Raw genomic sequence first — 25071 nt, 5'->3', positions numbered from 1 at the left:
ACCTGTGAATATTCTGATTTATTCAGGTCATTTCATTGTTTGGGCACATAATTGGTAAAGCATTGGCCTCACAGTTCTGAGGTCCCGGGTTCATTCCCAGACCCGCCTGTGTGGAGTTTGGGCCAATATTCAGTATCCCACTTGCTGCAATATCACTTGGAAATGTGTGTAAATAAAACTAATCTTATTGTTGAATGTGATACGTTTTGAGATTTAAAAAAAAAACATAGATGCGTAAACCTGTGAATATTCTGATTTATTCAGGTCATTTCATTGTTTGGGCACATAATTGGTAAAGCATTGGCCTCACAGTTCTGAGGTCCCGGGTTCATTCCCAGACCCGCCTGTGTGGAGTTTGCATGTTCTCTCCGTGTCTGTGTGGGTTTTCTCTGGGCACTTCGGTTTCCTCCCACATCCCAAAAACATGCAACATTAATTGGACCCTCTAAATTGCCCCTAGGTGTGATTGTGAGTGCGGCTGTTGTCTGCCTTCGTGTGCCATGAATATTCTGCTATTTAATTTGTGTTGCTCATGCAGGAGAGATCACTTCAGTCTAATCATCTTGTCAGAATTTACCTTGCAGCAAAGCAAATTATTTTATTTTTACTCGAGTGCAGTACTGTACTTTTTAAAAAAAACTTTTTCACTTTTTTTTACTTTTACTTTTTAAGTTGCATGTCGTACATTTTAAGGTCAGTTGTATTATACTTTTAAGTTTAGTCCAAAACAATACGTTTGTTTTGAAACATTTTAATATAATTTTTATGTAGAATACATACATTTATTTATTTATGATGTTATATTTTCTTTTATCATGAGTTGGCTACCCAATCCCTTCAAAGCAGTTGTTTTACTTTTTTAACGACCCCCCCCCCCCAAAAAAAAAAAAAAAAAAAGTACTGCTTTGTTTTCTGGTGTTTGGCGCACGGATTTCGCGATGGGTCCAGAGGCGGAGGAGCGTCACCGCGCTTGTCGCCGGGTCCGACCTTCGAACCGGAGCCAGTGTTCAGTCTCCTCGGCCGGCCAGACCAGCTGTGTCCGCGCATCTTGTGACGTCGCCGCCACCGCAACAAGACTCACCAACAAATACCGCAGAGGAAAAACTGTAAACTGAGACATGTCCCTCATCGTGCCTCGTTTGTCCCAACTGCTCCTGAGCGTCAGATAGGTCGAGCCTGGCCTGACCTTAAATAGTTATCGTCGTGGGCACTACTAACTTTTGGATAGGCGATACTTCGTTGTCGTCCTAGTATCTCCTGACTGTTGTGTCGGGGTGAGCTAATGCTATCTGGGTAGCACAACATTCAGTCAGCGGAGCCACTCGGCAACCAGAGCCAACCATCACCTCCGACAGCCACGGACGGATTTGTCGTCGGCACGCGTTGCGGGTTGATGTTCGGCGAAGGACACCCTGTTGGCAATTCGAAAGATGGAAGAGTGTCTTGACCTCAAACACTTTCTAAAGTGAGTATCACAAAAATGTAATGCATTTACTCGGTTTGTGTAGAGTCAAGTGGAGCATTACACGCAAGTAAGGGAAGACAAAACCTCCCCCCCCCTGCTAGCATGTCGCTAATGCCGGATGGACATGTTCAATCATTCAACGAGAGTGTGCGTCGCTACATAATTTCAGCTCAACAATATTTCCAGACTAATCACCAAAAAGAGTTTTATACTCAAACGAGACCAAGAAGATTGTCTGTGAACGGTGTCGTTAGCCTCCGTGTTGCTAGTTACATGTAACCTAGTTAGCTGCTAATGCTCGCTCTACATTAGCTTTGGAGGCACAGAAAGACAATCGATTGTTCCCCCTCCTCAGTCAAAGTACACACTTCAGCTTCTTCTTTTTTTTCTTGCATAATATTTAGACTTACTGAGTATAGTTGAACCAAAACAAACGAATAGACCATGTTGCTGTTCATGTTAGCGTACCCAAGTTAGCTTTCCAGGTTTGGCAATTCTGGGGGGAGGGAGGTTAAATTAACAATTAACATGAAAGCGTAATTGTTCCATCAATATCGGCCTGGTTGCTATAATCCCGGTTGATCTATTAAATACAGCATTCCTAGCCGAATCAAGTGGAACGGAATGAACTGCCCCCCCCCTTCTCTCTACATTACACACTCTCCTTAAAATGGACAGGAACTGGTTTTTAAAAGGCCATGTTGGGCTGCACCAAGGCTTCCTGCACAGGCCATGTTGTGCCTCGTTGCAAATTCTTCCCAACAGCCATTGCTTATTTCTCATGTTATTTTTGTATTGTAATAACAATGCTACGTATTATTAAACACTCATAAGGCAATTGCTTAGCCTTACCAGCTACAGTACTTTCCCATTTTTCATTTTGATACAGCCAATGATTTCCCAATTTTTTTCAATTTTGATTCGGCCTTTGCGCCAACCTTGCTTTGTTGTTGTGATGCAAAGCCACATCCACACATTACAAAATCAGGCAAACCATTGTGACAAGAAAGACTGCATGAAAGCGTGCAGCTGCTTTGCAGTTATTGATAATCATCTTGAGAGACGGCTGCAGTGGAACGGTCAACAGCATGTGCTCTCTCTTCATGCGTACGCCGACGCTATTCAATTAGGGCCTCTGTTTGATAAGGCAAAAAGCTTGTTGGACGTAATGTTAGCTGTTATGGACACACCCTTCAGTTCAATTGAAAACCTATCTTTCTTTTTGCCAGGTGTGGCGTCACTTTGGAGGGTTCGTTTCTCTGATTTGGAATATTCTTGGCCAAGCGGCGTCCTCAGGCCCACTAATCCTAGACAAGTTTCTCAATGGACACTCTGCTCAAGTCCGAAATCAGGTATTAGATGGCAGACAACACAGAGGTCACTGTGTATGAGTTGTATAAACTGGAAAAATATGGACGTGACACATTAAGGATACTAGTTCCCTGCCCTTCCCTTTGGAGCCGTGTTGCATAGAGCTTGCTGACAGCTACCGTAATTGCAGCTGAAGGTCACCTGAAGGCGTCATGAGCTAGGGTGAATTTTTTTCTTTTTTTCATTGAGCGAGCGACTACCAATATTTGGAATATAACTTAATTTTCATGTTTGGAAAGTGTCAGTGGAGAGGATTATTTAATTACTCAGTATAAAATGTCCTCTATGTGTTCTTTTGAGAACTGTTTGATTCCGACAGATTATTATTTTTTTACACAAAAGGATGAATTCAATGCACCCAGCCAACTTTTTAATATAGGTGTACAATAGACCCTCCTAAGTTGAATCTCTTCTGGGATACTTGTTGAGCTTTGATTTGGTCCGATGTTTATTTTCCCTTCGAAATGGGGGGAAAAAAACAATTCCAAGTTCAAACTTTCGCCCTCTAAAGAGCTTTATTTACTGGGCTGGCAATGCTCTAAGTAACATTGTAATATTCTTCTTAACTGTCATACAATTGTAAAATGAAGGTTATCTCTGCTTTTGTATAGACAGTGTAATGAGTCATGTTTTGTCTTACTGTAGCCGTATTTCCTGTATCACCATGATCATTTATTTTTGTTCCTTGTTCTTTCATGTATTCAAATTTGCTTTCTGTGTAGTGTTGGCAACTTGCCATAAAATTATTTTACCTTTATTTATCCAGGTAAAGCACTTAGGAACAGATTTACCTTTACAATGCAATGGTTGCACATAGCAGAGTAAAAAAGGCAAATTAAAAGAAACTTCACATAAAGATATAAAACAAACCATACAATGTGACATACACGAACTGTTCACTAAACATTTACACAAAAGAGTATCATCATAAATAACCAGACAATGTGTTCTCCAATCAATGCAGCATCACTCGTTACACCCAACCCTTAAAATTCCAGGGAGGTCGTAAAAAAAAAAGTCTTGCAAATTTGAAACATCACAGAAAAGTCTTGTTGACAAGCTGGTCACATTTCCGTGGATAATAAAAATAAACTGTTTTCAAAATGGTCAAGAATTGAGACATTTGTTCAGCTTTTGGACGCTTATGGCGTGTTGCTGAATACTCGAGAAACAACGTATGAAGGTGCTTGGATCATAGATGCTGCAACATGCATGACGTCACTGCAACCTGAGTTTGAAAGTAAAAGAGCAACTGTAGTCCCCCAACACTAATATTTGTCTATTGGCAAGCAACAGACAGGAAGATTGGTTAAAATGTTCTTGTCGCATCTATACGTTTTGCTTTAATATGCTATTTAGTGACATCAGATTCTCAAATGCCAGATATGGAGGTTGGTGGTGTTCATCAAAAAGAGCAGCAGAACTAATTGCAGAAATGGTTCTCTGTAAAACTACAAGCGTCCCGTGTCAATATACCATTGCAGTCAATTTGACACCAGTCAGAAAAGTGTGGACATTATGCGCTCTCATTCGCAGCACTCGCTACGTGAAGACTCAAAATAACAAGCGACGACACTTGCCTCCAACAAATGCACCGTTCGGTCAGCAGGAGGTCCACATGATGCATAATGAGTACCAACAAACAACAAAAGTGTGGAAAACCACAAATTGAACAGTAATGTGAGCGGAGATTTTGGAACAGACTGCCATCGCAGAGGCATTGTCTTTGTAGTTCTTAGTTATGTTGTAGACGCAGGTAGGAAACAATACAGTGGTTATTGATAAATACAGACAAAATCTTGCAAGGTTCCTGTAACCCGGTGCCAAGTTGTTTATGCTTCGTGATGGATGAGTAGCATGTTATGTTGGCAAGAAGGCCCATCAGTATCTGAGTTGTGTAACTTTAGCTTTTGAATAGTGTGAGTGTTGACTTTTTCTTGCTGCTGCTTCCCTGCCAAATTGTCTTGAAGGCTGCAGTTCTTGGCTATTTTGACAATTGTTGTCAGTGCTCTTTAAGGTTGATATACCAAGTCTTTACTTGTGTCAAATCTCAACAGATACAACCATTGGGATTTAGGGTTTCTCCAAACCATAGTGCCAGAAACGATTGTACTCTCCATTATTCATTTTTACACAGTACCTTTTTATGAGTATACCCACATTCCATACATCCTACCAATATACACATTAAGTACTAGGCTTTTCCTGCCATTACTATTCCGCTAGCCAGTGAACTCGTGTTGGTTCTGAACCATAGCACATAACTTCTAAACAGTGGGTGGACATGTAAATTCCACTGATAATAAACTTTTCTTTAAAGGAATTATGTGTTCTGCTTCTGCTTCTGTACTCGAAGTGTCATAGATTAGCCAACAATGTGAGTTATTCAGTACTCAGTCTTTATATTTACAATAATGTAGAGGCCGTTTTCATTTTACAAATATTTTATTAAATGCATTTTACTAATGAAGGGCTCTCCATTTTATGTCTCCATGCTGTCACCATGTAATCTCAGAGACGAAGGAAGTGGTGCCTCGGTAAGTAGATTTGGTGATTTTGAATGTTGTGCTAGCAAATTGTGAGAAATTCGCATAGCTGCCACTTTTGAGTGTGAAAAATATATTCAAACAGATTTTTTTGGAGACAATATTTTATAACACTTTCTCTCTTTTGACTAGGTAAAGGTGGAGGGCCTTTCTAAGGCAGCTCTCATCAAAAGTCTGTCTCCTAGAGTTATGCTGTCCAATCATCTATTGCCTAAAGGGACCAAGATGAAAGTGAACCTAGAGGATCAGAGTCGTCAGAAAGTGTCCTTCAGCTTCTCGCAGACCAAGAAGCCACTCCACAGCATTTTTGTTATCCCTTCTAGCCCAGAAAAGTCTGACACTGAACATCACACTGCCTCGTCACAGACAACAGTTGATAAAGGCAAAGCTTCTGACAGTAAAAATGAGCAAAAGCAGACCCGTTCAGTGCCAATTTCAACAGAACAGACTTCTTCGCAAGTTCCAAGCTTTGCCGCTAAACTCAAAACGGACTTGGCAAAGATGCATTTCAAGAAGCAAATCCTCAGTGTGTCTGTGACTAGAGAAAAAATAACATCTTTTATTCGGGAGGAGACACCCAAATCTGAATTGCTGGTTTTGCAGAAACCTGCAAATAACAGCGAAACCAAAGTCCCAATTTTGCAGCATCAGAACCCTGTAAGTGTCTGCCCCTCTGACGATTCTCACCGTCACTCCTCTGAGAGCCGGACTGCATCAAACCTCAAGAAACCTGCTGCATCCTCAGGAAAAGAGGAAGATAATTCCAGTAATGAGCAGGATAAAAATGTATATAAAAGGAAAACCAGGTCACAGACTGACAAACGAACAGAGACTGAAGATCCAGTCCCCATTTCTTCCAGACACAAATTAGTTGACTCCAAAAGTAAAACAAATTTGGAAAGCAGTAGCAAAGCAGTAATAAAAAGGTCTTCCTCGAGGTCACGAGGAGACGAAAAGGAAAAAAACTCATCAAAGCGATCTGAGAATCATGAAAGTTCATCTAGTTATACAAAATCAGACCGTGATTCTAGGTATACATCATCTCGGTCCCTGCGATCAGACAAAGATCGCAGAAGATCCAGATCAAGGTCAAGATCAAGGTCTCGATCTAGAGGCTCTCGAACGAGTTCATCTCACCCAAGATCGGAGAGATCAAGAGGTGATAGAGGATCCCGCTCAGAAAGATCCTATTATCATGATTCCGATCGCAGATCATATAGGAGTTCTCCACGTAGAGAGAGACGACGATCTCGTTCTCGCAACGACAGAACTCGGGACAGTTCGGACTCTGAAGATGACCATCGCAAGACGAGGACACGGACAAGTGACTCCAGTAGATCATCCAACTATTCAAAGTCGTCTTCCTACTCAAAATCTGACAAAGTATCTAAATCTATAGATGCGCCACATTCGTCAGAGTCAGTTAAAAGAAGTCAAACCTCATCTTTGATGTCAGAAAGGACTTTAAAGCGACTATCAGACTCTGACTCCCAGCGAAAAGTCTCTCCAGGTGAAGACTCAAGGCATTATAAAGCTAGCACCCATCATACACTAGACACCAACAGAAAATCCACCTCTTCCCAACAACATACCCATTTAGAAAGTGAAAAACATGAACATGAAACTCGTCCAAAAAACAGTTCAGTGGTCAATGAACCCGATCAAAGGACAAAACCACAGGCAAGCTCTAGTTTAGAGGAAACACACAAAGAAGAGAAAACTAGTCGGCTCGACACCAAACAGACCACGTTCTCTAGAACACCAGAGGAAACCAGCAAACATGACAGACAGTCTGACATAGTTAATTGTCCCAGTGATGAAGCAAAACATGAAGCTACGATAAAACCATGTTTGCCAGATGAAAAAGAAACAAACGATGTATATTATATTCAACACAGAAGTAAAACTGACCACCAAGGCGGTGAGTTGACAGAGATGGTATGTAACAGATTAGATGGACCAAAATCAAGTCTCCGAGTGGACGAAGAAATCGCACCAGCTATAAGCTCAAATGAGGTCAAGCAGCAAGTAAACGGCAGCCTTGAAAAAGTAAATGTGAAGGATTGTCTTCTTCCTCAAAATATACCACAGGTGACTTCCAATGTTGCTGCAGAAAGTTTATTCAATAGTAGTGATGACAAAGTTTGCAACTTGGACATGAAAGATGTTGACTCTTCACCAGGGTCAGTGACTGTACCTAATACAGTTGACGTACCTGCCCCAGATCACAACTGTAAACCACAGGGTGATCTTAATAATGTGATTGGCACGGAGCAAGCTGAATCAAACCTACCGATGCAATTAGAGCAGCCATGTAAAACTGAGAACCTGATGACACTTGAACAAAACGTAGACAATGATAAAAAGAGCAGTCCTACTAAAAAGACTCGGTGGGATATTGTTAGACAGGAAGGACCAGAGAGTGACAATTCACAGCAGACACTTAGTGCTGAACGACTTGAAGATGTGGTCTTGATAAACAAAATTGAGTTTTCCCAAAACCAAAGTCAGATAGACATGATAGAAAGTACACAAGAATCTGGAAGACATTCCAATACAGGCCAGGAGATTGGGCGGCTAAAGCAGGCAGGTAGTTACGACCAAGGGCAGTCTTCACAGGTTGTTCTTGACCATTTTCAGAAAAACTTAAATCCTCTTCTGTGCAACAGTAATGCAACACAGGTCAACAGTGGTGGACAGATGGAGAGCTGGAATGGTAACTTTAAAGAGAAATCTGAAGATAGTACCCACAAGCATAAATTACACGATACGTTAGCCAATCAGGTAGCCGAAAGAGGACATAGCGATGCTAGTGATAGTGACAACTCTGACTATGAGTCTGAATCCGATGAGGCAATAAAACGATTGCACTCTGTGGTGGTTGTGCCAAAGAATTCCACTGTAACCAGTGAGTCACATGACACGGGACCTTCCTCGTGCAGTCCAATTATCTCAAAAGACCACATTACTAATGAAGTCACCAATGTGAATGGTCATGAACTCCAATATCAAGATAGCGCTCAGCAAAGACTGGAGGGCATTTCATACCATACTAATGCTCTTTGTCAATCCCAGAGTAATATGATTGACAGCACTAGTCACTTAGAGGGATCCAGCTCTACTGGTGTCCCACAGCCTTATGTGATTGGTCCTGCCAATGTCCACCAGGGTATCACTAATTTCACGCGAAACCTTGACAATTCTGGACATTACGACCAAGTGCAAGGCCAGCAATATGTCAACAGCAGAGGTGAACTGACTGTCGCACATTACCAACATTCTAACAGTGTTGACAACGTCAGTGATGGGGGTGCATTCAACCCAAGCTGGAGGTCTGCACAGCCAGAGCAGCCCAGTAGTACATATCAACAGCCAGACAGCAGTCATGGACCATTGTTACCACAATCTAAACTTCCAGAAACCTTTCCGAACGTACAGCAGCATCGACACCACGGTGTCTCATGGAACCGACAACCCTCAGAGATGCAGCCCAGCAAAGAACCTTACCTCCATGCATATCAGGACTTTGCAGGTGAAATCCACCCAGACTCGCTCACTAATGACCATGACGATTATTGCGGGGCTAAACCATCCAATCTTAGTAAAGCAACTGTCGACTCCAGTGGACCGCCGGTGCCTCCAGGGTTTGTACAAGGTCATGAAATAAGCAGCAACAGCAGGTGCTCTGCCGTGGCTGACCCCTCGCGGGAGAATAGCTTCAAGACCCACAGAAGCAGGGGACCTCCCAAGAAAAGACGACCAGAGATTGAGTCCGATTCCGACAACGAGGCGGAAGCTGGACCAACTGGCAAAAGGGAGCGCCAAGGAGAAACGGAGGATCCGAAAGAAAATAAAGTCAAAGTTGAGGCGGTCCGACCGTCACTCACTCTGCAGCACTTTCAAGACTCCAACCGATGGAAAGAGTTTGCCAAGACAAAGAAGATGCCCCCTTATTTTGACCTCATTGAAGAGAATCTGTACCTAACTGAGCGGTAAGATTTTCTTAACAAATTCAAATGATCAGTTAATTTCAGACTTTGAAATTTTTCGAATGTTTGCAGAAAGAAGAGTAAATCTCATCGTGATATCAAGAGGATGCAGTGTGAGTGCCCAGTCCTCCCCAAGCAGGACCGTTTAAGGGGAATATTGGCGTGCGGGGAAGATTGTTTAAATCGTCTGCTGATGATTGAATGGTGCGTCAAGCCAAACACAGAAACATTTGCATTGTTTGACAAATCTTCACTCATGTGTTGAGTATATGACAAGGTTTTGTTTTACCACAGCTCGTCACGGTGCCTGAATGGACACTATTGCTCAAATCGCCGCTTTCAAATGAAGCAGCATGCAGACTTTGAAGTCATCCTCACTGAAGACAAGGGCTGGGGTCTACGTGCAGCTAAGGACTTGCCTTCGTAAGGATTTAATGTGCTGGAATAGCAGTGTCATCTCCATTGTGGATTTGTCAGGGTGATATTTATATGAATGTTTTTTTTAAATTCAATCACAGAAATACTTTTGTGCTAGAATACTGTGGGGAAGTTTTGGACCACAAAGAGTTCAAAACAAGGGTCAAAGAATATGCACGGAATAAGAACATCCACTACTATTTCATGGCTCTAAAAAATAACGAGGTGGGTAAAATATGGAGGTCACCTGGGGCACATCAATACAATTAGATGATTTAGTGGCAATCAGAACTGTTTGACTTTCTATTGTCTCCAGATCATCGATGCAACACTGAAGGGTAATTGCTCCCGGTTTATGAATCACAGCTGCGAGCCCAACTGTGAGACCCAAAAGGTACATCAGCCAAAGAAGTAGTTAAATAACACTGTTCAATTACCTTGCTCATTTGCTAACGAATGATTTACATATTTCAGTGGACGGTCAATGGCCAGCTTCGAGTCGGGTTCTTCACCACCAAAGCAGTCAGTGCAGGAACTGAGTTGACGTTTGACTATCAATTTCAGAGATATGGGTAATTCCTTTCTTCACGTGTTCTCATAACACCATATGTTAAAATATAACTAATGATGTAATTTGATGCATTAGGAAAGAAGCCCAGAAGTGCTTCTGTGGAGCCCCCAGCTGTCGGGGCTTCCTGGGAGGGGAGAACAGAGTCAGTGTCCGAGCGGCCGGAGGGAAGATGAAGAAAGACCGTACTCGAAAGAATGCGCTCACCACAGTCAGTTCCCTCTCTTGGAAACATTTCTAATCATTTCTTTGTCGTACCATTGGTTTATGGGTTTTACGATTTTCTTGTCGCATTGAAGGCTTTGTTTGACGGAATTTGGGCTAATATTTTTTTCACTTACCATCTATCATGCCTGTTTCATAAGGTCGATGAGGAACTGGAGGCATTGCTGGAGAATGGCGAAGGGCTTTATGATGGGAAACAAGTGGTGTCCCTGTGCAGACTTATGGTCCGTGTGGAAAACATGGAGCAGAAACTCACCTGTCTCAAGCTCATACGTGTAAGTCAACATTAAAACATTGTGTGTATTGAAGGTGTAAATTACTTTACATTATCGTATGTTTGTGCCATGCAGGATACCCAGAATCCATCTTGCTTAAAGCAGTTTTTAGATCATCATGGCTTGTCTTTGCTTTGGATTTTCATGGTGGAGATTTCTGAAGCCAAGGGCAATTGTGCTAATAACGTCAAACTACAATCGGAGGTCAGATCATAAAATTTTTAGCATGAATTTATGTGTAATGTAGTTTTCTTTTTACAATGATAATGCATACTCTTATTTGTTTCCAGATCATGAAGACATTGTCTGTGTTACCCATCTCCACCAAGAACATGCTGGAAGAGAGTAAAGTCTTGACCTTCATTCAGCGATGGGCACAAACAAAAGCTCTCCCTCAGCCCACTGAGATGGACGGTTACTCCAGCGAGAACACTTCTCGTGCTCAGACGCCTCTAAACATCCCAGATGGTTCCTCTTCTAAATTGGGACCAGAGTTTGAAAGGGACGCCTCAAAACCAGCCGTGTACCGCCGCCTTAAAATCATCAGCGAAAACAGTCTGGACAGTGCCCTCTCAGATGCCAGCAAAGCGTCTGATGGCAAGGAGGAAGAAGAAGAGGAGGAGGATGAGGAAGAGGATGAATCTTCCCAAAGTGCACTGCCAGATGACAAACACAAGGAAAATGTGGTCAGTGAAGCTGCTAATCCAGTGACAGAATCACCGAAAGAGGAGGTAAAAGACATCAAAGTGGAGAAACAAGAAGAGACAGAAATGGCTTCAGACGTTCAGGAACATGTTCATTTTGAAGAGGTAAAAGACCAAATTGATATGGAGGAGAAGCCCTCTGAGGTGAAAGTGGATGTAGTTGATGAACCGAAGAAGGAATCTGAGGTATCTGATAAGTCTAATGAAGAGCTCACCATCCCGGCACTATCAGAAACAACAGAAATTGAAAGTGACCAGGCTACGGTTGAGATTCAGGAGCCAGAGATCGAGTCAGTTCAAATGGATGTTTCTGAGGCTCGAACTGAAGAACCTGTAGAACAGATGGTAGCCAAAACAGAAACACTAGAGACTGAGAGTCAGAGTTCTGGCCCTGAGGCCCAACCAGATGAACCTGGCACAGGAGCGCCCCAAAACTCTGACACCCCTGAAGTCATTAGGTCTACAGAAGACACACCAGCACCGACAGATCCACAAGCGATAGAAACACCTTCTCAGGATGAAGAGGAAGGTGTTTCTGATGTGGAGAGTGAGCGGAGTCAGGAGCCCCAAATCAATGTTTTGGACATTAGCAGCATGGCGGCCAGGCTGTTGGACAGTTGGAAGGATCTCAAGGTGAGTTTGGAGTCAAACTGCAAGGCAGGCAAGTTATCTTAAATATTTCAAGCGTATAATCTGTTTAGATTTGCACTGGTAGTGTTGTACAGCACAAACTGCTGCCTTTCACAAAGATGGCGCAGATCCGATTCCCGGTCTTTACCCAAATACTAGCCACAGGGGAAAAAAAAAATGGGTGGGTTGTGTCAGGAAGGCTCTCTGGTGTATTTAAAAAAAAAAAAATAACAGTGCCAAAGGTATCATGGAAATGACTATCAGTAACTACCCATGATGGGAAAAGCCGAAAGTCACAACAACTGTCTATTTGGATTACATGTTTTCTTGAGCCGGACATCAAATTAGCTGCTTGTCTTTCAGGAGGTGTACAGAATACCAAAGAAGAGTCAGGTGGAAAAAGAACCCAATGGTACGTGAATTCTACAGCTCTTCAATCACTTTGAAAATGATTTATAAATGTGATTTATACCAAGCAAATTGTCTCAAAACAGATCGGAGTAGAGATCGCGAAACAACTCTGACTCCACGCAACACCTCTGGTAGTCGAGAGCGTGAAAGGGAGCGTGAAAAGGATAGGGACAGAGACTACGACCGGGATTGGGACAGGGACAGGGAGCGAGACAGGGAAAGAGAGAGGGACAGGGAGAGAGAGCGTGATCGAGACAAAACTCCACGCAGCAATGAGAGACGGCGGCGACGGTCCACATCCCCACCCTCCTCCTATGAGCGAAGCAGCCGTCGCACTGAGGAACGGTAAGAATTCCTGCCATCGGGAGAGTTTAACCATATGTTTCTCTAGGATGTCGAGTAGTGTTGTTTTGTCCTTGGGATCGTTTAAGGTTCGACCCGTCAAAGACACCGCGGGGAGTCGGCAGCAAGGAGCGCAACAAGCTGTCCACGGAGGAACGCAGGAAGCTGTTTGAACAGGAGGTTGCTCAGCGGGAAGCCCAGAAGCAGCAGCAGCAGCTCCAAACTTTGGCCTACGACCCTGCCTTGGCCTATGCCTCGACTTCTGGGTTCATCACCTATCCTCCCGGATACCCCCTCCAGACTTTTGTGGATCCTACCAACCCCAACGCAGGCAAAGTACTACTACCCACCCCTACAGCTGACCCCACCATGACCTATGAACAGACTACTCCCCAAAGACTAGTCTCAGATCTTGGGCTTCCCTCGCCATCATCCACTTCTCAAGCCACTCCTGTTTCTAATATCTCTCAGCACATCACCACCGCCAACCTCACCCCTGCTGACACGCAGCAGTACGCCCAGCCCGCTGTCGCAGCCCAGGACTCGGGTGTGTCTGTCCTCTCCGTGGCTGCCCAGACGGCTCCCCAGGTCCAGAGCCAGCAGAGCTACGCCACTTTGTGGGATCCAGCCACCCAGCAGGCGGTGACCGTGCAGACGCAGCCAGCACAGCAGTACGCGGCAGCCCCGGCGCAGGCCCCCACGCAAACAGCCATCTACTACCAAGGCCAGCCGTGCCAAACCATCTACAGCATCCCCACCGCTTACCCTCAGACCAACACTCCAGTCATACAGGTGGGAAAGTCGTCTTATTTTGTACTTACTAAATCTTGGTTTAAGGGGCTCACAGCAGATATAAAGTATTATTGATATTTTTATTTATTGAAATATGCCAGGCTCGTTAACATTACACTTCTCTGTGGTGTGTCAAATGTACATGCCATTTTTATGGAGCCGCCGGCTAGTACACCTTTCAAAGAACCAGAATTGAGAATACCCAGCATCGTCTGATCTTTGACGCAAAGCAGGGTCGGGGTGCTTAGTACACTGGTACTTTGACAAATGAATGCACCAATTTAAGAGTTCTTAGAGTCACGACGCAGGTATTGTACGTAGTTTCTGCAGGAGAAAGCCAGCCCAGCTCAATGCCGCTCTCAAACCTGGCGAAATAGGAAGCGCACAACTGTGACTTCTCTATTAATTGAATGTCTATTGTTCTTATTGTTCTTTGTTCTTGTTTGTTCTTCTTCTATACCTCCCACATCCCAAAATCATGCAACATTAATTCGACCCTCTAAATTGCCCCTAGGTGTGATAGTGAGTGCGGCTGTTTGTCTCCAAGTGCCTTGCGATTGGCTGGCAACCAGTTCAGGGTGTACCTGCCTCCTGCTCGTTGACAGCTGGGATAGGCTCCAGCACTGACGCGACCGTCGTGAGGATAAGCGGCTGAGAAAATGGATGGTTGGATTTTGACTTGTTGATAACGAGGAAGAGAGATGCCAACGTTGAAGTTTAGGCACCTCACGCAAATAGATTGTGTGGTATAAATGGGATAAGGAGAGTCTGTGTCATGATAGTTAAAAGCCCCGTTTTTGTCGTTGTTTGAGAAGTCACAAAAGCAAAGCGTCAGTCGCTGTTTTGCTTGTTTCCTTTCACAAAAATCTTATTGTTGGTTAGAAAGTTTTTTTTTTTCTCTATTCAAAGCAAAATATGTTCTATTGCGGATTACTAAAGAACAGTAAAAGCTAGACTTCTAGACTAAACATCTGGTGAAAGAAGAGTGGTTATTCTGTCTGTTGGTAGATACATAGTAACAAAACAGTATTCTATGTGTCCTAAAAGATGACTCAAAGTGCTCTAACATGCCTGAAAGTTTGGCAATTTCTACTCTGAAATTGACCGATAATTGAATTCATGACAGAAACAATAATTCCCTAGGTCGTTGGTCTCTGTGTTTTTTTAGCATGCATGATTCGCATTTCTGAGCACACAGACTCTAGAAAAAGCCACCGTGATTTGTTTTGACAATCGGCTACTATTTACATTTTTGGAATACTGAAATCATTAGCACTTTTGACACCGACAGTACTGAAGTCAATTAGGATGACTCATTTAAGGTTGTGTGTTTATTAGTCATGTAAAATTTACAAATGAAAAACACAACTCACTGAGTTAAACGATTTAACTAATTTTTAGTGTGATTCATTGTAACTCATTAATTACATCCTGCACCACGAATGAATTTGAATAATCTCTTAATAATAATCTCATTTTACTGTCTCCATTTCATGCCCTTTTGCAGGCTTACTCTGACCCCACAGCCGGTTACTTGCACGGCCAGACGGTTTATCCCGGCCATCAGCAGGGGGTGGTGGTGCAGCAGGGGGGCACCGTCACCACCATCGTTACCTCCCAAACTGTCCAGCAGGTAAGAAGGAGAATTCTTTTCATACTGCCACGGTCTATAGTTTTAGGGTGTTTTATTTTTTTTGTATTTTGTGTTTTTGGGTTTCTTTGAGTGTTTGGAAGTGTGTTCAAACCTGAATTTAGAAACATGTATTGTCGCTGCTCTTCAGTGCATATACCGTAATTTCCGGCCTACAGAGCGCTCCTGGTTACAAGCCTCACCGAGTACATTTGTAACGGAAATACCATTTGGTACATACATACATACATACCCCATAGCTCATTGGTTTGGTAAACCAGTGGTCGTGAGTTCATATCTGACTGAGGCCTCTACTACCCAAGAGGGGTTGCGTGAGGAAGGGGATCCGGGGTAAAAACTGTGCCAAACAAATCTGAGCGTTCATCTGAGATGTCACGCTGTGGTGATCCCTAACGGGACTAGCTGAAAGAAACTTACTTACTCACTATACGCCGCAGCTGTGTAAAAGCCGCAAGTTCCACATTGAAACACGAGATATTTACAAAGAAAGACGGTACACAGAAAGAGTTTAATGCTAGTGCCGCGCTAGCGCTAACATGGCCGGTTAAAATAAAACATACTGGTAAATATCACTGAGACACGCCAGTAACACAACAGCAACACGCTAGCACAGCGCTAACAGGCCTGGTAAAAGTCACTTCCTTGGCACATATATTCCACCGGTCTCACTCTTACCTTTTCTGCTCGAGTGCCCCCTTGCGGCCGTTAGAAAAAAATGCAAGGATTACCCGCATCACCACATAAACCGCAGGGTTGAAAGCATGTGGGAAAAAAAGTTGCGGCTTATAGGCCGTAAATTACCCTATATACTGTATCGTCATATTTTTGCTGTAGCTGGAATGTGAAAGTGGTGGTGGTGGTGGGGATCGTTTTTGTAGATGTTTGGGCAGAAATATATACATAGTTTTGTTTTTCTGTATGTTTTTATTTAATTTAATTTAATTTTATTTAAAAATATGTTGAGCAAAAATGAGTATTTTCCACCATACTGCATTTGGTCACAAGGTGGCAGTGTACATCCAACTTTCACAACCCTACCAAGCCCCGAGTGAAGTCAAGGAAGACTTTAAACCACAGTTGTCGTGTATAATATAATATTTGACTGTTATGATTGCCATTTTGTACGGTAGGCCAAACAGTAATTACAGGTGGTGAATGGAAGTATTGTTTCTTTTGTCCAGGAAATGATTGTACCCAACAATGTGATCGATCTTCCTCCTCCCTCGCCCCCGAAGCCCAAAACTATCGTTCTACCTCCCAACTGGAAAGTGGCCCGGGACCCTGAAGGAAAGATCTACTATTACCATATTGCAACAAGGTGTGTTTCCATGTGGCGCTGAATGTATTTCAAACTGCCATTATTAATATCCAAATGTTTATTGGGAAATGTAATTAATTTATTTACATTCCCCCCCCCCTTTTTTTTTTTTTTTTTTTTCTCAGGCAAACTCAGTGGGATCCCCCTACCTGGGATGGAAGTAGTGACACCAATATGGACCATGACTCTGAGATGGACCTTGGCACTCCCACTTACGATGAGAATCCCTCCAAGGTGTGCTTTCAAAAACACACGCGGGCACTTATCTTTTGTTTGACGTGCGCTTGATTTGTTGCCCTGTTGAGGACGCTTCTTTTCCGCTTTGCTTTTTCATGCGCTACCCGGAAAGTTCGAGCTTGGATGCGACGCATGATTATAGCGTTTGTTCTTTCGGGCCTTTTAAGACGGTGCGCCGCTGATTACTTTCAGCTGTTTTTTTTTTTTTTTTTTTTTTTTTTTTTTTTTTTAATGGAGGGGAACAAACGTCACGATGACACTTATCTCCAGGCGGTGAAATGAGCTCCTCCCTGCATATTTGTCTCTCAAAGACAAAGGAAGGTCTCTAAACCCCGTCCAGCACGTCGCCGAATGTCCCCCCGGGCGGGGGGGTCGTAAAAGTGAGGGACGGGGGTTTGTTCTTCTCATCTTCCTCTGCCTCGTTTGTTTTCCCTTCTTTAACTTCTATTCCCATAGGGGATAATGGAAAGCATCTGGACCAACCAGCAGTCATTTAGTTGAGTTTAAACCCCCCCCCCCCAAAAACCATCTTCATCTCTCTCTCCTAAATGTCCTCTTTTTATCCCTCGGCGTAAATAAACTTCGATGGATGTTTATGCAAAGAGGCCCAACACGGTCAGAGCAGATTTCATTTCACAGCACTCGAAGCTGTGACACATGCCCTCCCCATTATAAACCGAGCGCGTGTTAGCGTTCTCCTTTTTTAATCGTCACGCTCGGCGCCTCAGCTGTTCTTGTCTCATGCGTGATGGTTGTGGCGGGATTGGACATCCTGCCAGGATAGGATATCCACGCTTTGTGTCAGGTGCCGTTTGATGGTGGCCGCCCGACCTCCACGGCTACTGTCGGGCCACCAGCTGCCTCGTTCGATCGGGGCGCAGTTGCGCTCTCTCGAGATTTTAATTATAGATGGGCCGCTACGGTGCTGAATTTTCCTCTTTTATGGTAATAACATCTTCCGCTGCGGCCCTGAAAACGCCTGAAGGGAGTTCAAATTACACCTTCAAAAGCCTTCAGATGAAACTTTGTATGAACCTGAAGATGTACTATGTTCACTGGATGCTGTTTTTTTTTTTTTTTTGTACAGTTCTCAACCAAAACAGCCGAAGCAGACACTTCCAGCGAATTGGCTAAAAAAAGTAAAGAGACATTCCGCAAAGAGGTGAGTGCGAGTTCCCAGTTGCATATTTGACGCGCCCGTCGTGTCCTTTTTGAACGTATACATCTGTTTGTGTTGACTCAGATGTCCCAGTTTATTGTCCAGTGCTTGAATCCTTATCGGAAGCCCGACTGCAAACTTGGCCGAATTAGCAACACGGAGGACTTCAAACACTTGGCAAGAAAGGTAACGTTCCACATGCATAATAAATGGATTTTCTGGTGAAATACTCTCGGCTACTATTTGTGAAATCATTTTCATTTAAAAAGCCAGTGTTAAAATCAACTAAACAATCCAGGCAATGAATCTGTGGGCTCCGTGAACGGCAACATCACCCGCAAGGATATTTCATCTAGGACAAAATGCCATAAATTTATGTATCACTACTTTGATTACCGTGATTTCCGCCCTACACGCCGTGACTTTTTTCACACACTTTCAACCCTGCGGTTTATGCGGCGATGTGGCTAATTTGTGCGTTTTTTCTAACGGCCCCAAGGGGGCACTCGAGCGGAAAAGGTAAGAGTGAGACCGGTGGAATATATGTTGACTTTTACCGGCCCTGTTAGCATTGCGTTAGCGCTGTGCTAGCTTGTTGCTGCTGTGTTACTGGCGTGTTTCAGTAATATTTACCCTAAGTTTTTTTTTTTTTTTTTTTTTTTTAACCGGCCCTGTTAGCATTAGCGCTGCGCTAGCGATAAACTCTTTCTGTGTACTGTCTTTCTTTGTAAATATCTCGTGTTTCAATGTGGGTTTCAATGTGGGCACTTGCAGCTTTTACACAGTTGCGGCGTATGATTGTACCAAATGGTATTTCCTTTACAAATGTACTCGGTGAGGCTTGTAACCAGGTGCGCTCTGTCGGCCGGGAATTACTGTATATTGATAATGCGCTACAACCCAATGTAGCTGTTTTTATCTGAAGTATGCAGGCATTCCAAATTATTTTCACCCTCCCTGAGATTTCATATTACCGTAATTCCCTGCCTACAGAGCGCACCTGGTTATAAGCCTCAGTTCACAGAAAGAGTTTACCGCTAGCCGCGACTTTTTTCACATGCTTTCAACCCTGCGGTTTATGCTGCGCTGAGATTAGCGTGGCGCTAGCGTTAATATCTTTCTGTGTACGGAGGGTTATAACGAGCTGCGCTAACTCTTGCGCCGCAAGTCACAGCTTATAGGCCGGAAATTACGGTACTTTATAACGCTGGTGGGGAGCAAATAAAATGACTTCACGCCCACAACTTTGGTTTCTTTAATTAACAGCACCAGTCAAAATGTTTGGATCCGCGTGCTTATTTAAATGACTATGTAAATGTCTAATAACTCATTGAAAGGTAAAATAGAAATGGCTGATATGTCGACTAGCCCAGACAGCTGAAAAATACACAGACTAAAAAAATCTTCACTCGTGGAGACGCCACTTCCTCCACTTCACAGTGCGTGTGTGGCGCACGAACGCACCGCCAAACACAAATGACCCACCCAGTGCCAACTGTTGTTGTTAAGAAGGCGACTCCCTGCAATCACGCCTTTCTAGTGTCTTTCTCGTTGTTTTGACTCGGATGGTTCACATCGTACGGGTGTGCTTCATGCCGTGAGTGCCACTCGAACAAAGCAAGATTCCCAAAGACGCCAGCGCAGTCAAATGTTTGGCTTCACTCCTTCCAGACTTTCTTTTTACTGTCTTCTATTATAACACGCTGAGGGAGAGTTCCCCATCGAACATCTTGACCTCAGTTGGTGTTCGCGCTGTGTGGGTGACAGAGCCTTGAAAAATAAAAATGGTTTTCCCTCACGAAATCCAATTTTATGAGTTGTTTGCCCAAATAAAAATGGCATTTCAAAGTACATTTCGTTTTGATGTTAAGTAATAATTGGACTACCATAATTTCCGGCCCACAGAGTGCACCTGATTATAAGCCTCACCCAGTACATCTGGAAAAGGAAATACCATTTGGTACATACATAAGCCGCACCTGTGTAAAAGCCGCAAGTGTCCACATTGAAATACGAGATATTTACAAAGTCGGTACAGAGAGTTTAACGCTAGCGCAGTGCTAGCACTAGTGCTAATGCTAAAGCTAGATATTTACAAAAAAGACGATACACAGAAATAGTTTTCAAAGTTTTAATACCTTATCTTAGCTTAACATAGCAACAACACAGGAGCACGAACAGGGCTTGTTGGGGGGGAAAAAAACGGTAAAAAAAAAAAAAACAGGTGCTGCAGCTACACGGTAGCACGGCACTAACGACCGGTTAAAAAAAAACATGGTAAAAATCACAGAGACACGGCAGTAACACAGCACCAACACGCTAGCACAGCGCTAATGCTAACACAGCCGGTTAAAAAAAATGACCAGTAAAATTCACTTCCTCGGCACATATATTCCACCGGTCTCACGCTTGCCTTTTCTGCCTCCTTGCGGCCGTTAGAAAAATGCACAAATTATCCGCATCACCGCATAAACCGCAGGGTTGAAACCGCATGAAAAAAAGTCGCGGCTTATAGCCCGGAAATTACGGTAATTATCAGTAAAGCTGGAAAAAATTTCGTAGAAGTTCTGCTCCCAAACAATCATCAAAAGCAGAGGCAGAATTTCATAATGATGTCGTCCTATTAGCACACAGCTCATATTCGGTCAATCTGACTTGACTGGTGGCCTTGTGCAGGTCTGGGTTTTTTTTTCCCCGGTATCCTGTCTAGACTTTCGTTGATGTCTGTGATCCTCTTCGGACTCTCATTTTCTTTTTGACATCACGCATGACAAATTCTAGCAAAGTTCTTCATGTTGTTCAATTAAAATAGAGTCCACTGCTCTCTTTCTTTTTCTTTTTCTCTTTCTTTCTTTCTTTCATTTTAGTACAAACATGGTACATATATGAGGTCCAACATGTATTTTCAATTTTGAATTATTAAATTTTTTACTCTTCCTGGGCAAATCCTTGATTAAAGTGAGACAAATTTGAGACATATTGATGAATGACCCCGCCCAACACCGTAAATGTCAAATCCTGCCTAGCAACGTGTTGACCTTTGCCCCCCCCTCCCCGCCTCTAACAGCTAACCCACGGCGTCATGAACAAAGAACTGAAGGCGTGCACCAACCCCGAGGACCTGGACTGCAACGAGAACGTCAAGCACAAGACCAAGGAGTACATCAAGAAGTACATGCAGAGGTTCGGCGCCGTGTACAAACCCAAGGAGGACACGGAAGTCTACTGAGAGCGCCTTTTGCTTTTTCCCCCCAACCCGTGACCTACGACCACGCTTTATTTATGAGGCTACGATGAACCCCCGACAAGATCTCGGCGACATCCGGTGTCGGGGGTGCTGCATACAGGTTCCACGCACGGGCTGATTGAGTTTTACTTCCCTTGTTTTGTGATTTTTTTTTTTTTTTTTTTTTTTTTTTAATTTTTTTTTTAAATGGCTGTGAATGAAGTCCAAGCCCGCTTTTGTTGCTTTTGACACTTTTCCACTGTTGAAAAATGGATCAATGAACAGTTCTGCTTTTTTTTTTTTTTTTTTTTTTTTTGGTGCTGCTTTTAACTGCGGAGTGTCAAGCTTCCGCTCGTCGGGACTTTTTGGGAGCCGCTTCCGAGCGTTCGTCCACTCCAGGTCGACGGTTTGTGCCGGTCATCCAGATTTTGTGTCTTTTTATCCGTTAGGTGACTCGCGACGTCGTGCGCACGCGTTTTGTGTGCGATGTTTGATGTGCCACGCACCCCCACTACCTTTCCCCCCCCCCCTCACTTCCTCTTCTAACTGGACTCAACGCAGAAGAGTGTAGCATTGCAGTTTTAACTTATAAACTTATTTTTTAATGAATATTGACACAAGGGACTCAGCCTTTTTATTCATTTGCGACCCCATGTCACGTCTCTCAAGGCATCCTATTGCATTATAATTGTTCATATATTAAATAATGAGAGTTTTGGGAATGTTTAAATTAACAAACTTTGTAAAACGACTATCATTTCATGGTTCTAAAGTTGTAAATATGTTATATTATTACCAAATGCGTATGCAGGAGCCACAAGTGACCAGCTCTACCCTTACATCAAGACTTTGTCACCCTCGCAGGCCCCGTGTCAGCGAGTGGGGGTGGGGCGGGGGGGACAATTTTTTATTTTGGTCCCTTTTTTTATGTATAAAGTAATTTTCACCCTCCTCAACTGTAAGTATTGTGTAAGCACATTGTCATACCAAGTGTAAAAACATTTTAAAAGATAATAAAAGAGGTTTTTTTTGTACACCCGTGCCATACGATGTAGGTGGGGGGGGGGCTTAAAGGGGTTTTGTGCTTAAGGGGTTAATTTAATTTTTTTTAAAAATCATTTAATTTTTAAAACAGAAGAGCCAGGTAATTTTTAGTTGAGGTTAAAATATATATGCAACATATTTTGGGGGGATATTCATCATTGTTATTTTTGTCTTCAGAAGTATTTGATGAATACAAAAAAAAAAATGTAAATGTGATCATTTTATCAGTTACAGTTGTGACTTCGTGACCTAAAGTATTTTTTAAAGTCCCCTCTGCAATTTTAGGAATAAATGCCAAAATAATACAATGGAAGTTATTGGACTCAATGAGGTGAAGAGGCAAGTGAAAAATGGAACTTGTGCTGATGAAAGTCCAGTTAGAAGTCCGGCCGCAGTCCGGAATCCATGTGACGACGTTCAATTAGCGACAGCAGCCACTTTTCACTGCCACCATTTTTTTTCAGGATTTTTCTAATTATTATTTTTTTTAAAAAAATTTTGGGCGCAATAGTGGTCCAAGTCCAAACATTTGCGTCAATATTAAAGGAAATGCACCGATACTAACGTGGAATCGCACTGGCCCTCAAGGTAAAGTCATTTACTTTGAGTAGGTAAGCTACTTACTTTGAGTATGTTATTAATATTTAGTGTATTATCAATCTTTGAATATCAAATTTGGGATGTTTTTGCGACTGGTTTCACAGATGCAACAATTATGAAATTGCTGTTGGAGTTGGCTCAGTGTTGCACTGACAAGTGGAAAATTCTAAATCTTGATTTTTGACCAGGAATCAAGGCGGACATGCTCTTTTTATCTAGATTCAATTTTTATTTTTTATAATACATAAATTGATTTGGCCTATTGTAGTTTTCAGTGGATGGGATGGTTATAACGGTGAAACCATATAAAAGTGTAAAGGTATGCCAAGAATCAAAATTTGATATGTCGCTTGGTTTTTAAATAGCATTCTCCCCCTCAGGGTTCGTATTGGATAGGAAATGTTCTGATGCACTTAAATCCCTCAATATGGGGCAACGTCAAGTCCAAATCCAGGATTTCGCCCTTCCTCTACTTACTGCGTAATCTGCCAAAACAACCTGTGTGTGTGAGAGAGAAGGTCTGAGATTGCAGGATGCAAGCCAACATCCACAAGAACTTCCAAGAAGGTCAGTGGCGCAAGTGAAGGAAGAAGAGGGCGACAAGAACAAACATCGTGAAATATTCCGCAAAGGCGCCGAGAGGTTTGAGGCTTTAAACCCTGCAATTGAAACTTGCGTAAGTGACTCGGACTCCTGTTGGATCAGCTGCAGGCGTACTTGTCTTACTTTTCTGGAACCCTGCATTTCATTTACCAGAGCTATGGCAAAAAGTGGAAGCGAATATATTTAGTAATTTACCATCAAAGAGCTTGTCTCCCTTCCCCCACTAACAAAAAAAATCACTCCAACAATTCTTGGGACCAAGAAACCTGACCACACCACACCGCTCCTAAGATTTCTGTACAGGCTTCCGCCTACCGACACTCAGAACTGCGAGGTAACGGTCACTCACAATTGAAAAATTCACGGGTGTGGTCAGTCATGCCCGCAGATATAAATTTGCGGGTGTGTGTTTGTAATTATGAGTGTACCCCTTTAATAGCAGAGGGGGGGGGGGTGTCAGGTAAACTAGGAAGTAGAAGTAGGCTGAGCAGCAGCCACTGATCTAAAAAAAAAAAAGACTGCATGGCTCACTGGCCACCAAAACTGAAGTCGCCATCCACCATCTTGAGACTCCCAAAACAAGCATGGCGACCTGTGGATTGCCAGTTTCGTGGCTGTGAGAAAACATTCCACAGGTAAATTGGAAAGATTTGATATTTGTTTGTAAAGGTTTTTTTCTTAAATTTTCTGATGAGCTTAATTCACTTGAACAAAGTTTTGTTGAGGGTTGTTGTTGTTTACTGTTCACTCGCTGTTTCACCTTTATAGGCCGACGCTTTTTCATGAAAAAGTGATGTAAATATTTTCCCAAACTTCATCAGCAGATAAGATAGGAAACACATTTTCTGTGAAATTTTTTGATGAAGTTCTTAATACAGAACTCTGCAAATTGAATTTGATTTTCAAATGCGAGGAAACAAGTTTAAATTTTCTGTCTGAATTAGGACGCCGAGAAAACAAATGAGCAATGTGTTTAGCATGTATTTTCCCATTGTGAGTCCTTATTTCCAAAAGTATATCTGATTGACTTAAAATTTCATGTTTTTATGACAAAAATGCTTCATTTTTTTGCTATGTTATGATGATAGTGCTTCACAGCATATTTTGAGAAAAGTTAACATGTCACGGAAATCGGGCCCTAGGTAATATGCGAGGTTTCTTGCTAGTCACGGTGTTTTACATGTCTTTCCTTTGCACTTGGCCTTTTTTTTGTCTTACCAAGTCTAATTATAAATCCTTCATGTTACCAGAACTGAAAAAAATGTCAAGCTCACACGACCAGTTTTAATTCTACGTGCCAAATTTGAAGAAACCCCCCACCATAATCCAACCAGTAAACCATCTCCTCCACGCGTTTTGAGAGTACCAAGATGGCGGCCAACTGGCGTCAACCAATCGACATGCCGCTCGGATGTGTCTGCGCTATCCAGTTTTTTTTTTTTTTTACTGCGCTGGATCGGTTTTCATGTGCGCTGAGAGTGTGCGACAAGTGCGCAAT

The 25071-nt window shown here is 42.9% G+C and overlaps 1 protein-coding gene across 3 annotated transcripts; it reads left to right on the top strand.

The window, feature by feature from the left end:
* Positions 1-1329: 1329 nt before the first annotated feature.
* On the top strand, positions 1330-22569 carry setd2 (SET domain containing 2, histone lysine methyltransferase). Of its 3 annotated transcripts, none has more exons than XM_061820163.1 (22): positions 1330-1465; positions 2695-2817; positions 5352-5373; positions 5515-9374; positions 9444-9575; positions 9666-9794; positions 9890-10013; positions 10105-10182; positions 10263-10360; positions 10435-10567; positions 10722-10856; positions 10932-11060; positions 11147-12193; positions 12554-12602; positions 12685-12946; positions 13033-13735; positions 15243-15368; positions 16568-16704; positions 16830-16938; positions 18029-18103; positions 18185-18286; positions 21168-22569. In XM_061820163.1, the coding sequence occupies exons 2-22, from the start codon at positions 2789-2791 to the stop codon at positions 21327-21329; spliced, it is 7641 nt and encodes a 2546-aa protein (XP_061676147.1). In that variant the 5' UTR covers positions 1330-1465; positions 2695-2788; the 3' UTR covers positions 21330-22569. The 3 variants fall into 3 exon arrangements, with proteins under 3 accessions (XP_061676147.1, XP_061676148.1, XP_061676146.1); XM_061820164.1 differs by lacking the exon at positions 2695-2817 and having other exon boundaries at positions 1338-1465; positions 13033-13279; positions 13415-13735; XM_061820162.1 differs by lacking the exon at positions 2695-2817 and having other exon boundaries at positions 1341-1465.
* The last annotated feature ends 2502 nt before the right edge of the window (positions 22570-25071 follow it).

This window comes from Syngnathoides biaculeatus, chromosome 5 (assembly GCF_019802595.1).
Source record: "Syngnathoides biaculeatus isolate LvHL_M chromosome 5, ASM1980259v1, whole genome shotgun sequence".
NCBI classification, from domain to species: Eukaryota; Metazoa; Chordata; class Actinopteri; order Syngnathiformes; family Syngnathidae; genus Syngnathoides; species Syngnathoides biaculeatus.
The sequence above is the reverse complement of the archived record's forward strand: the minus strand, read 5'-3'. Positions and strand labels throughout refer to the sequence as shown.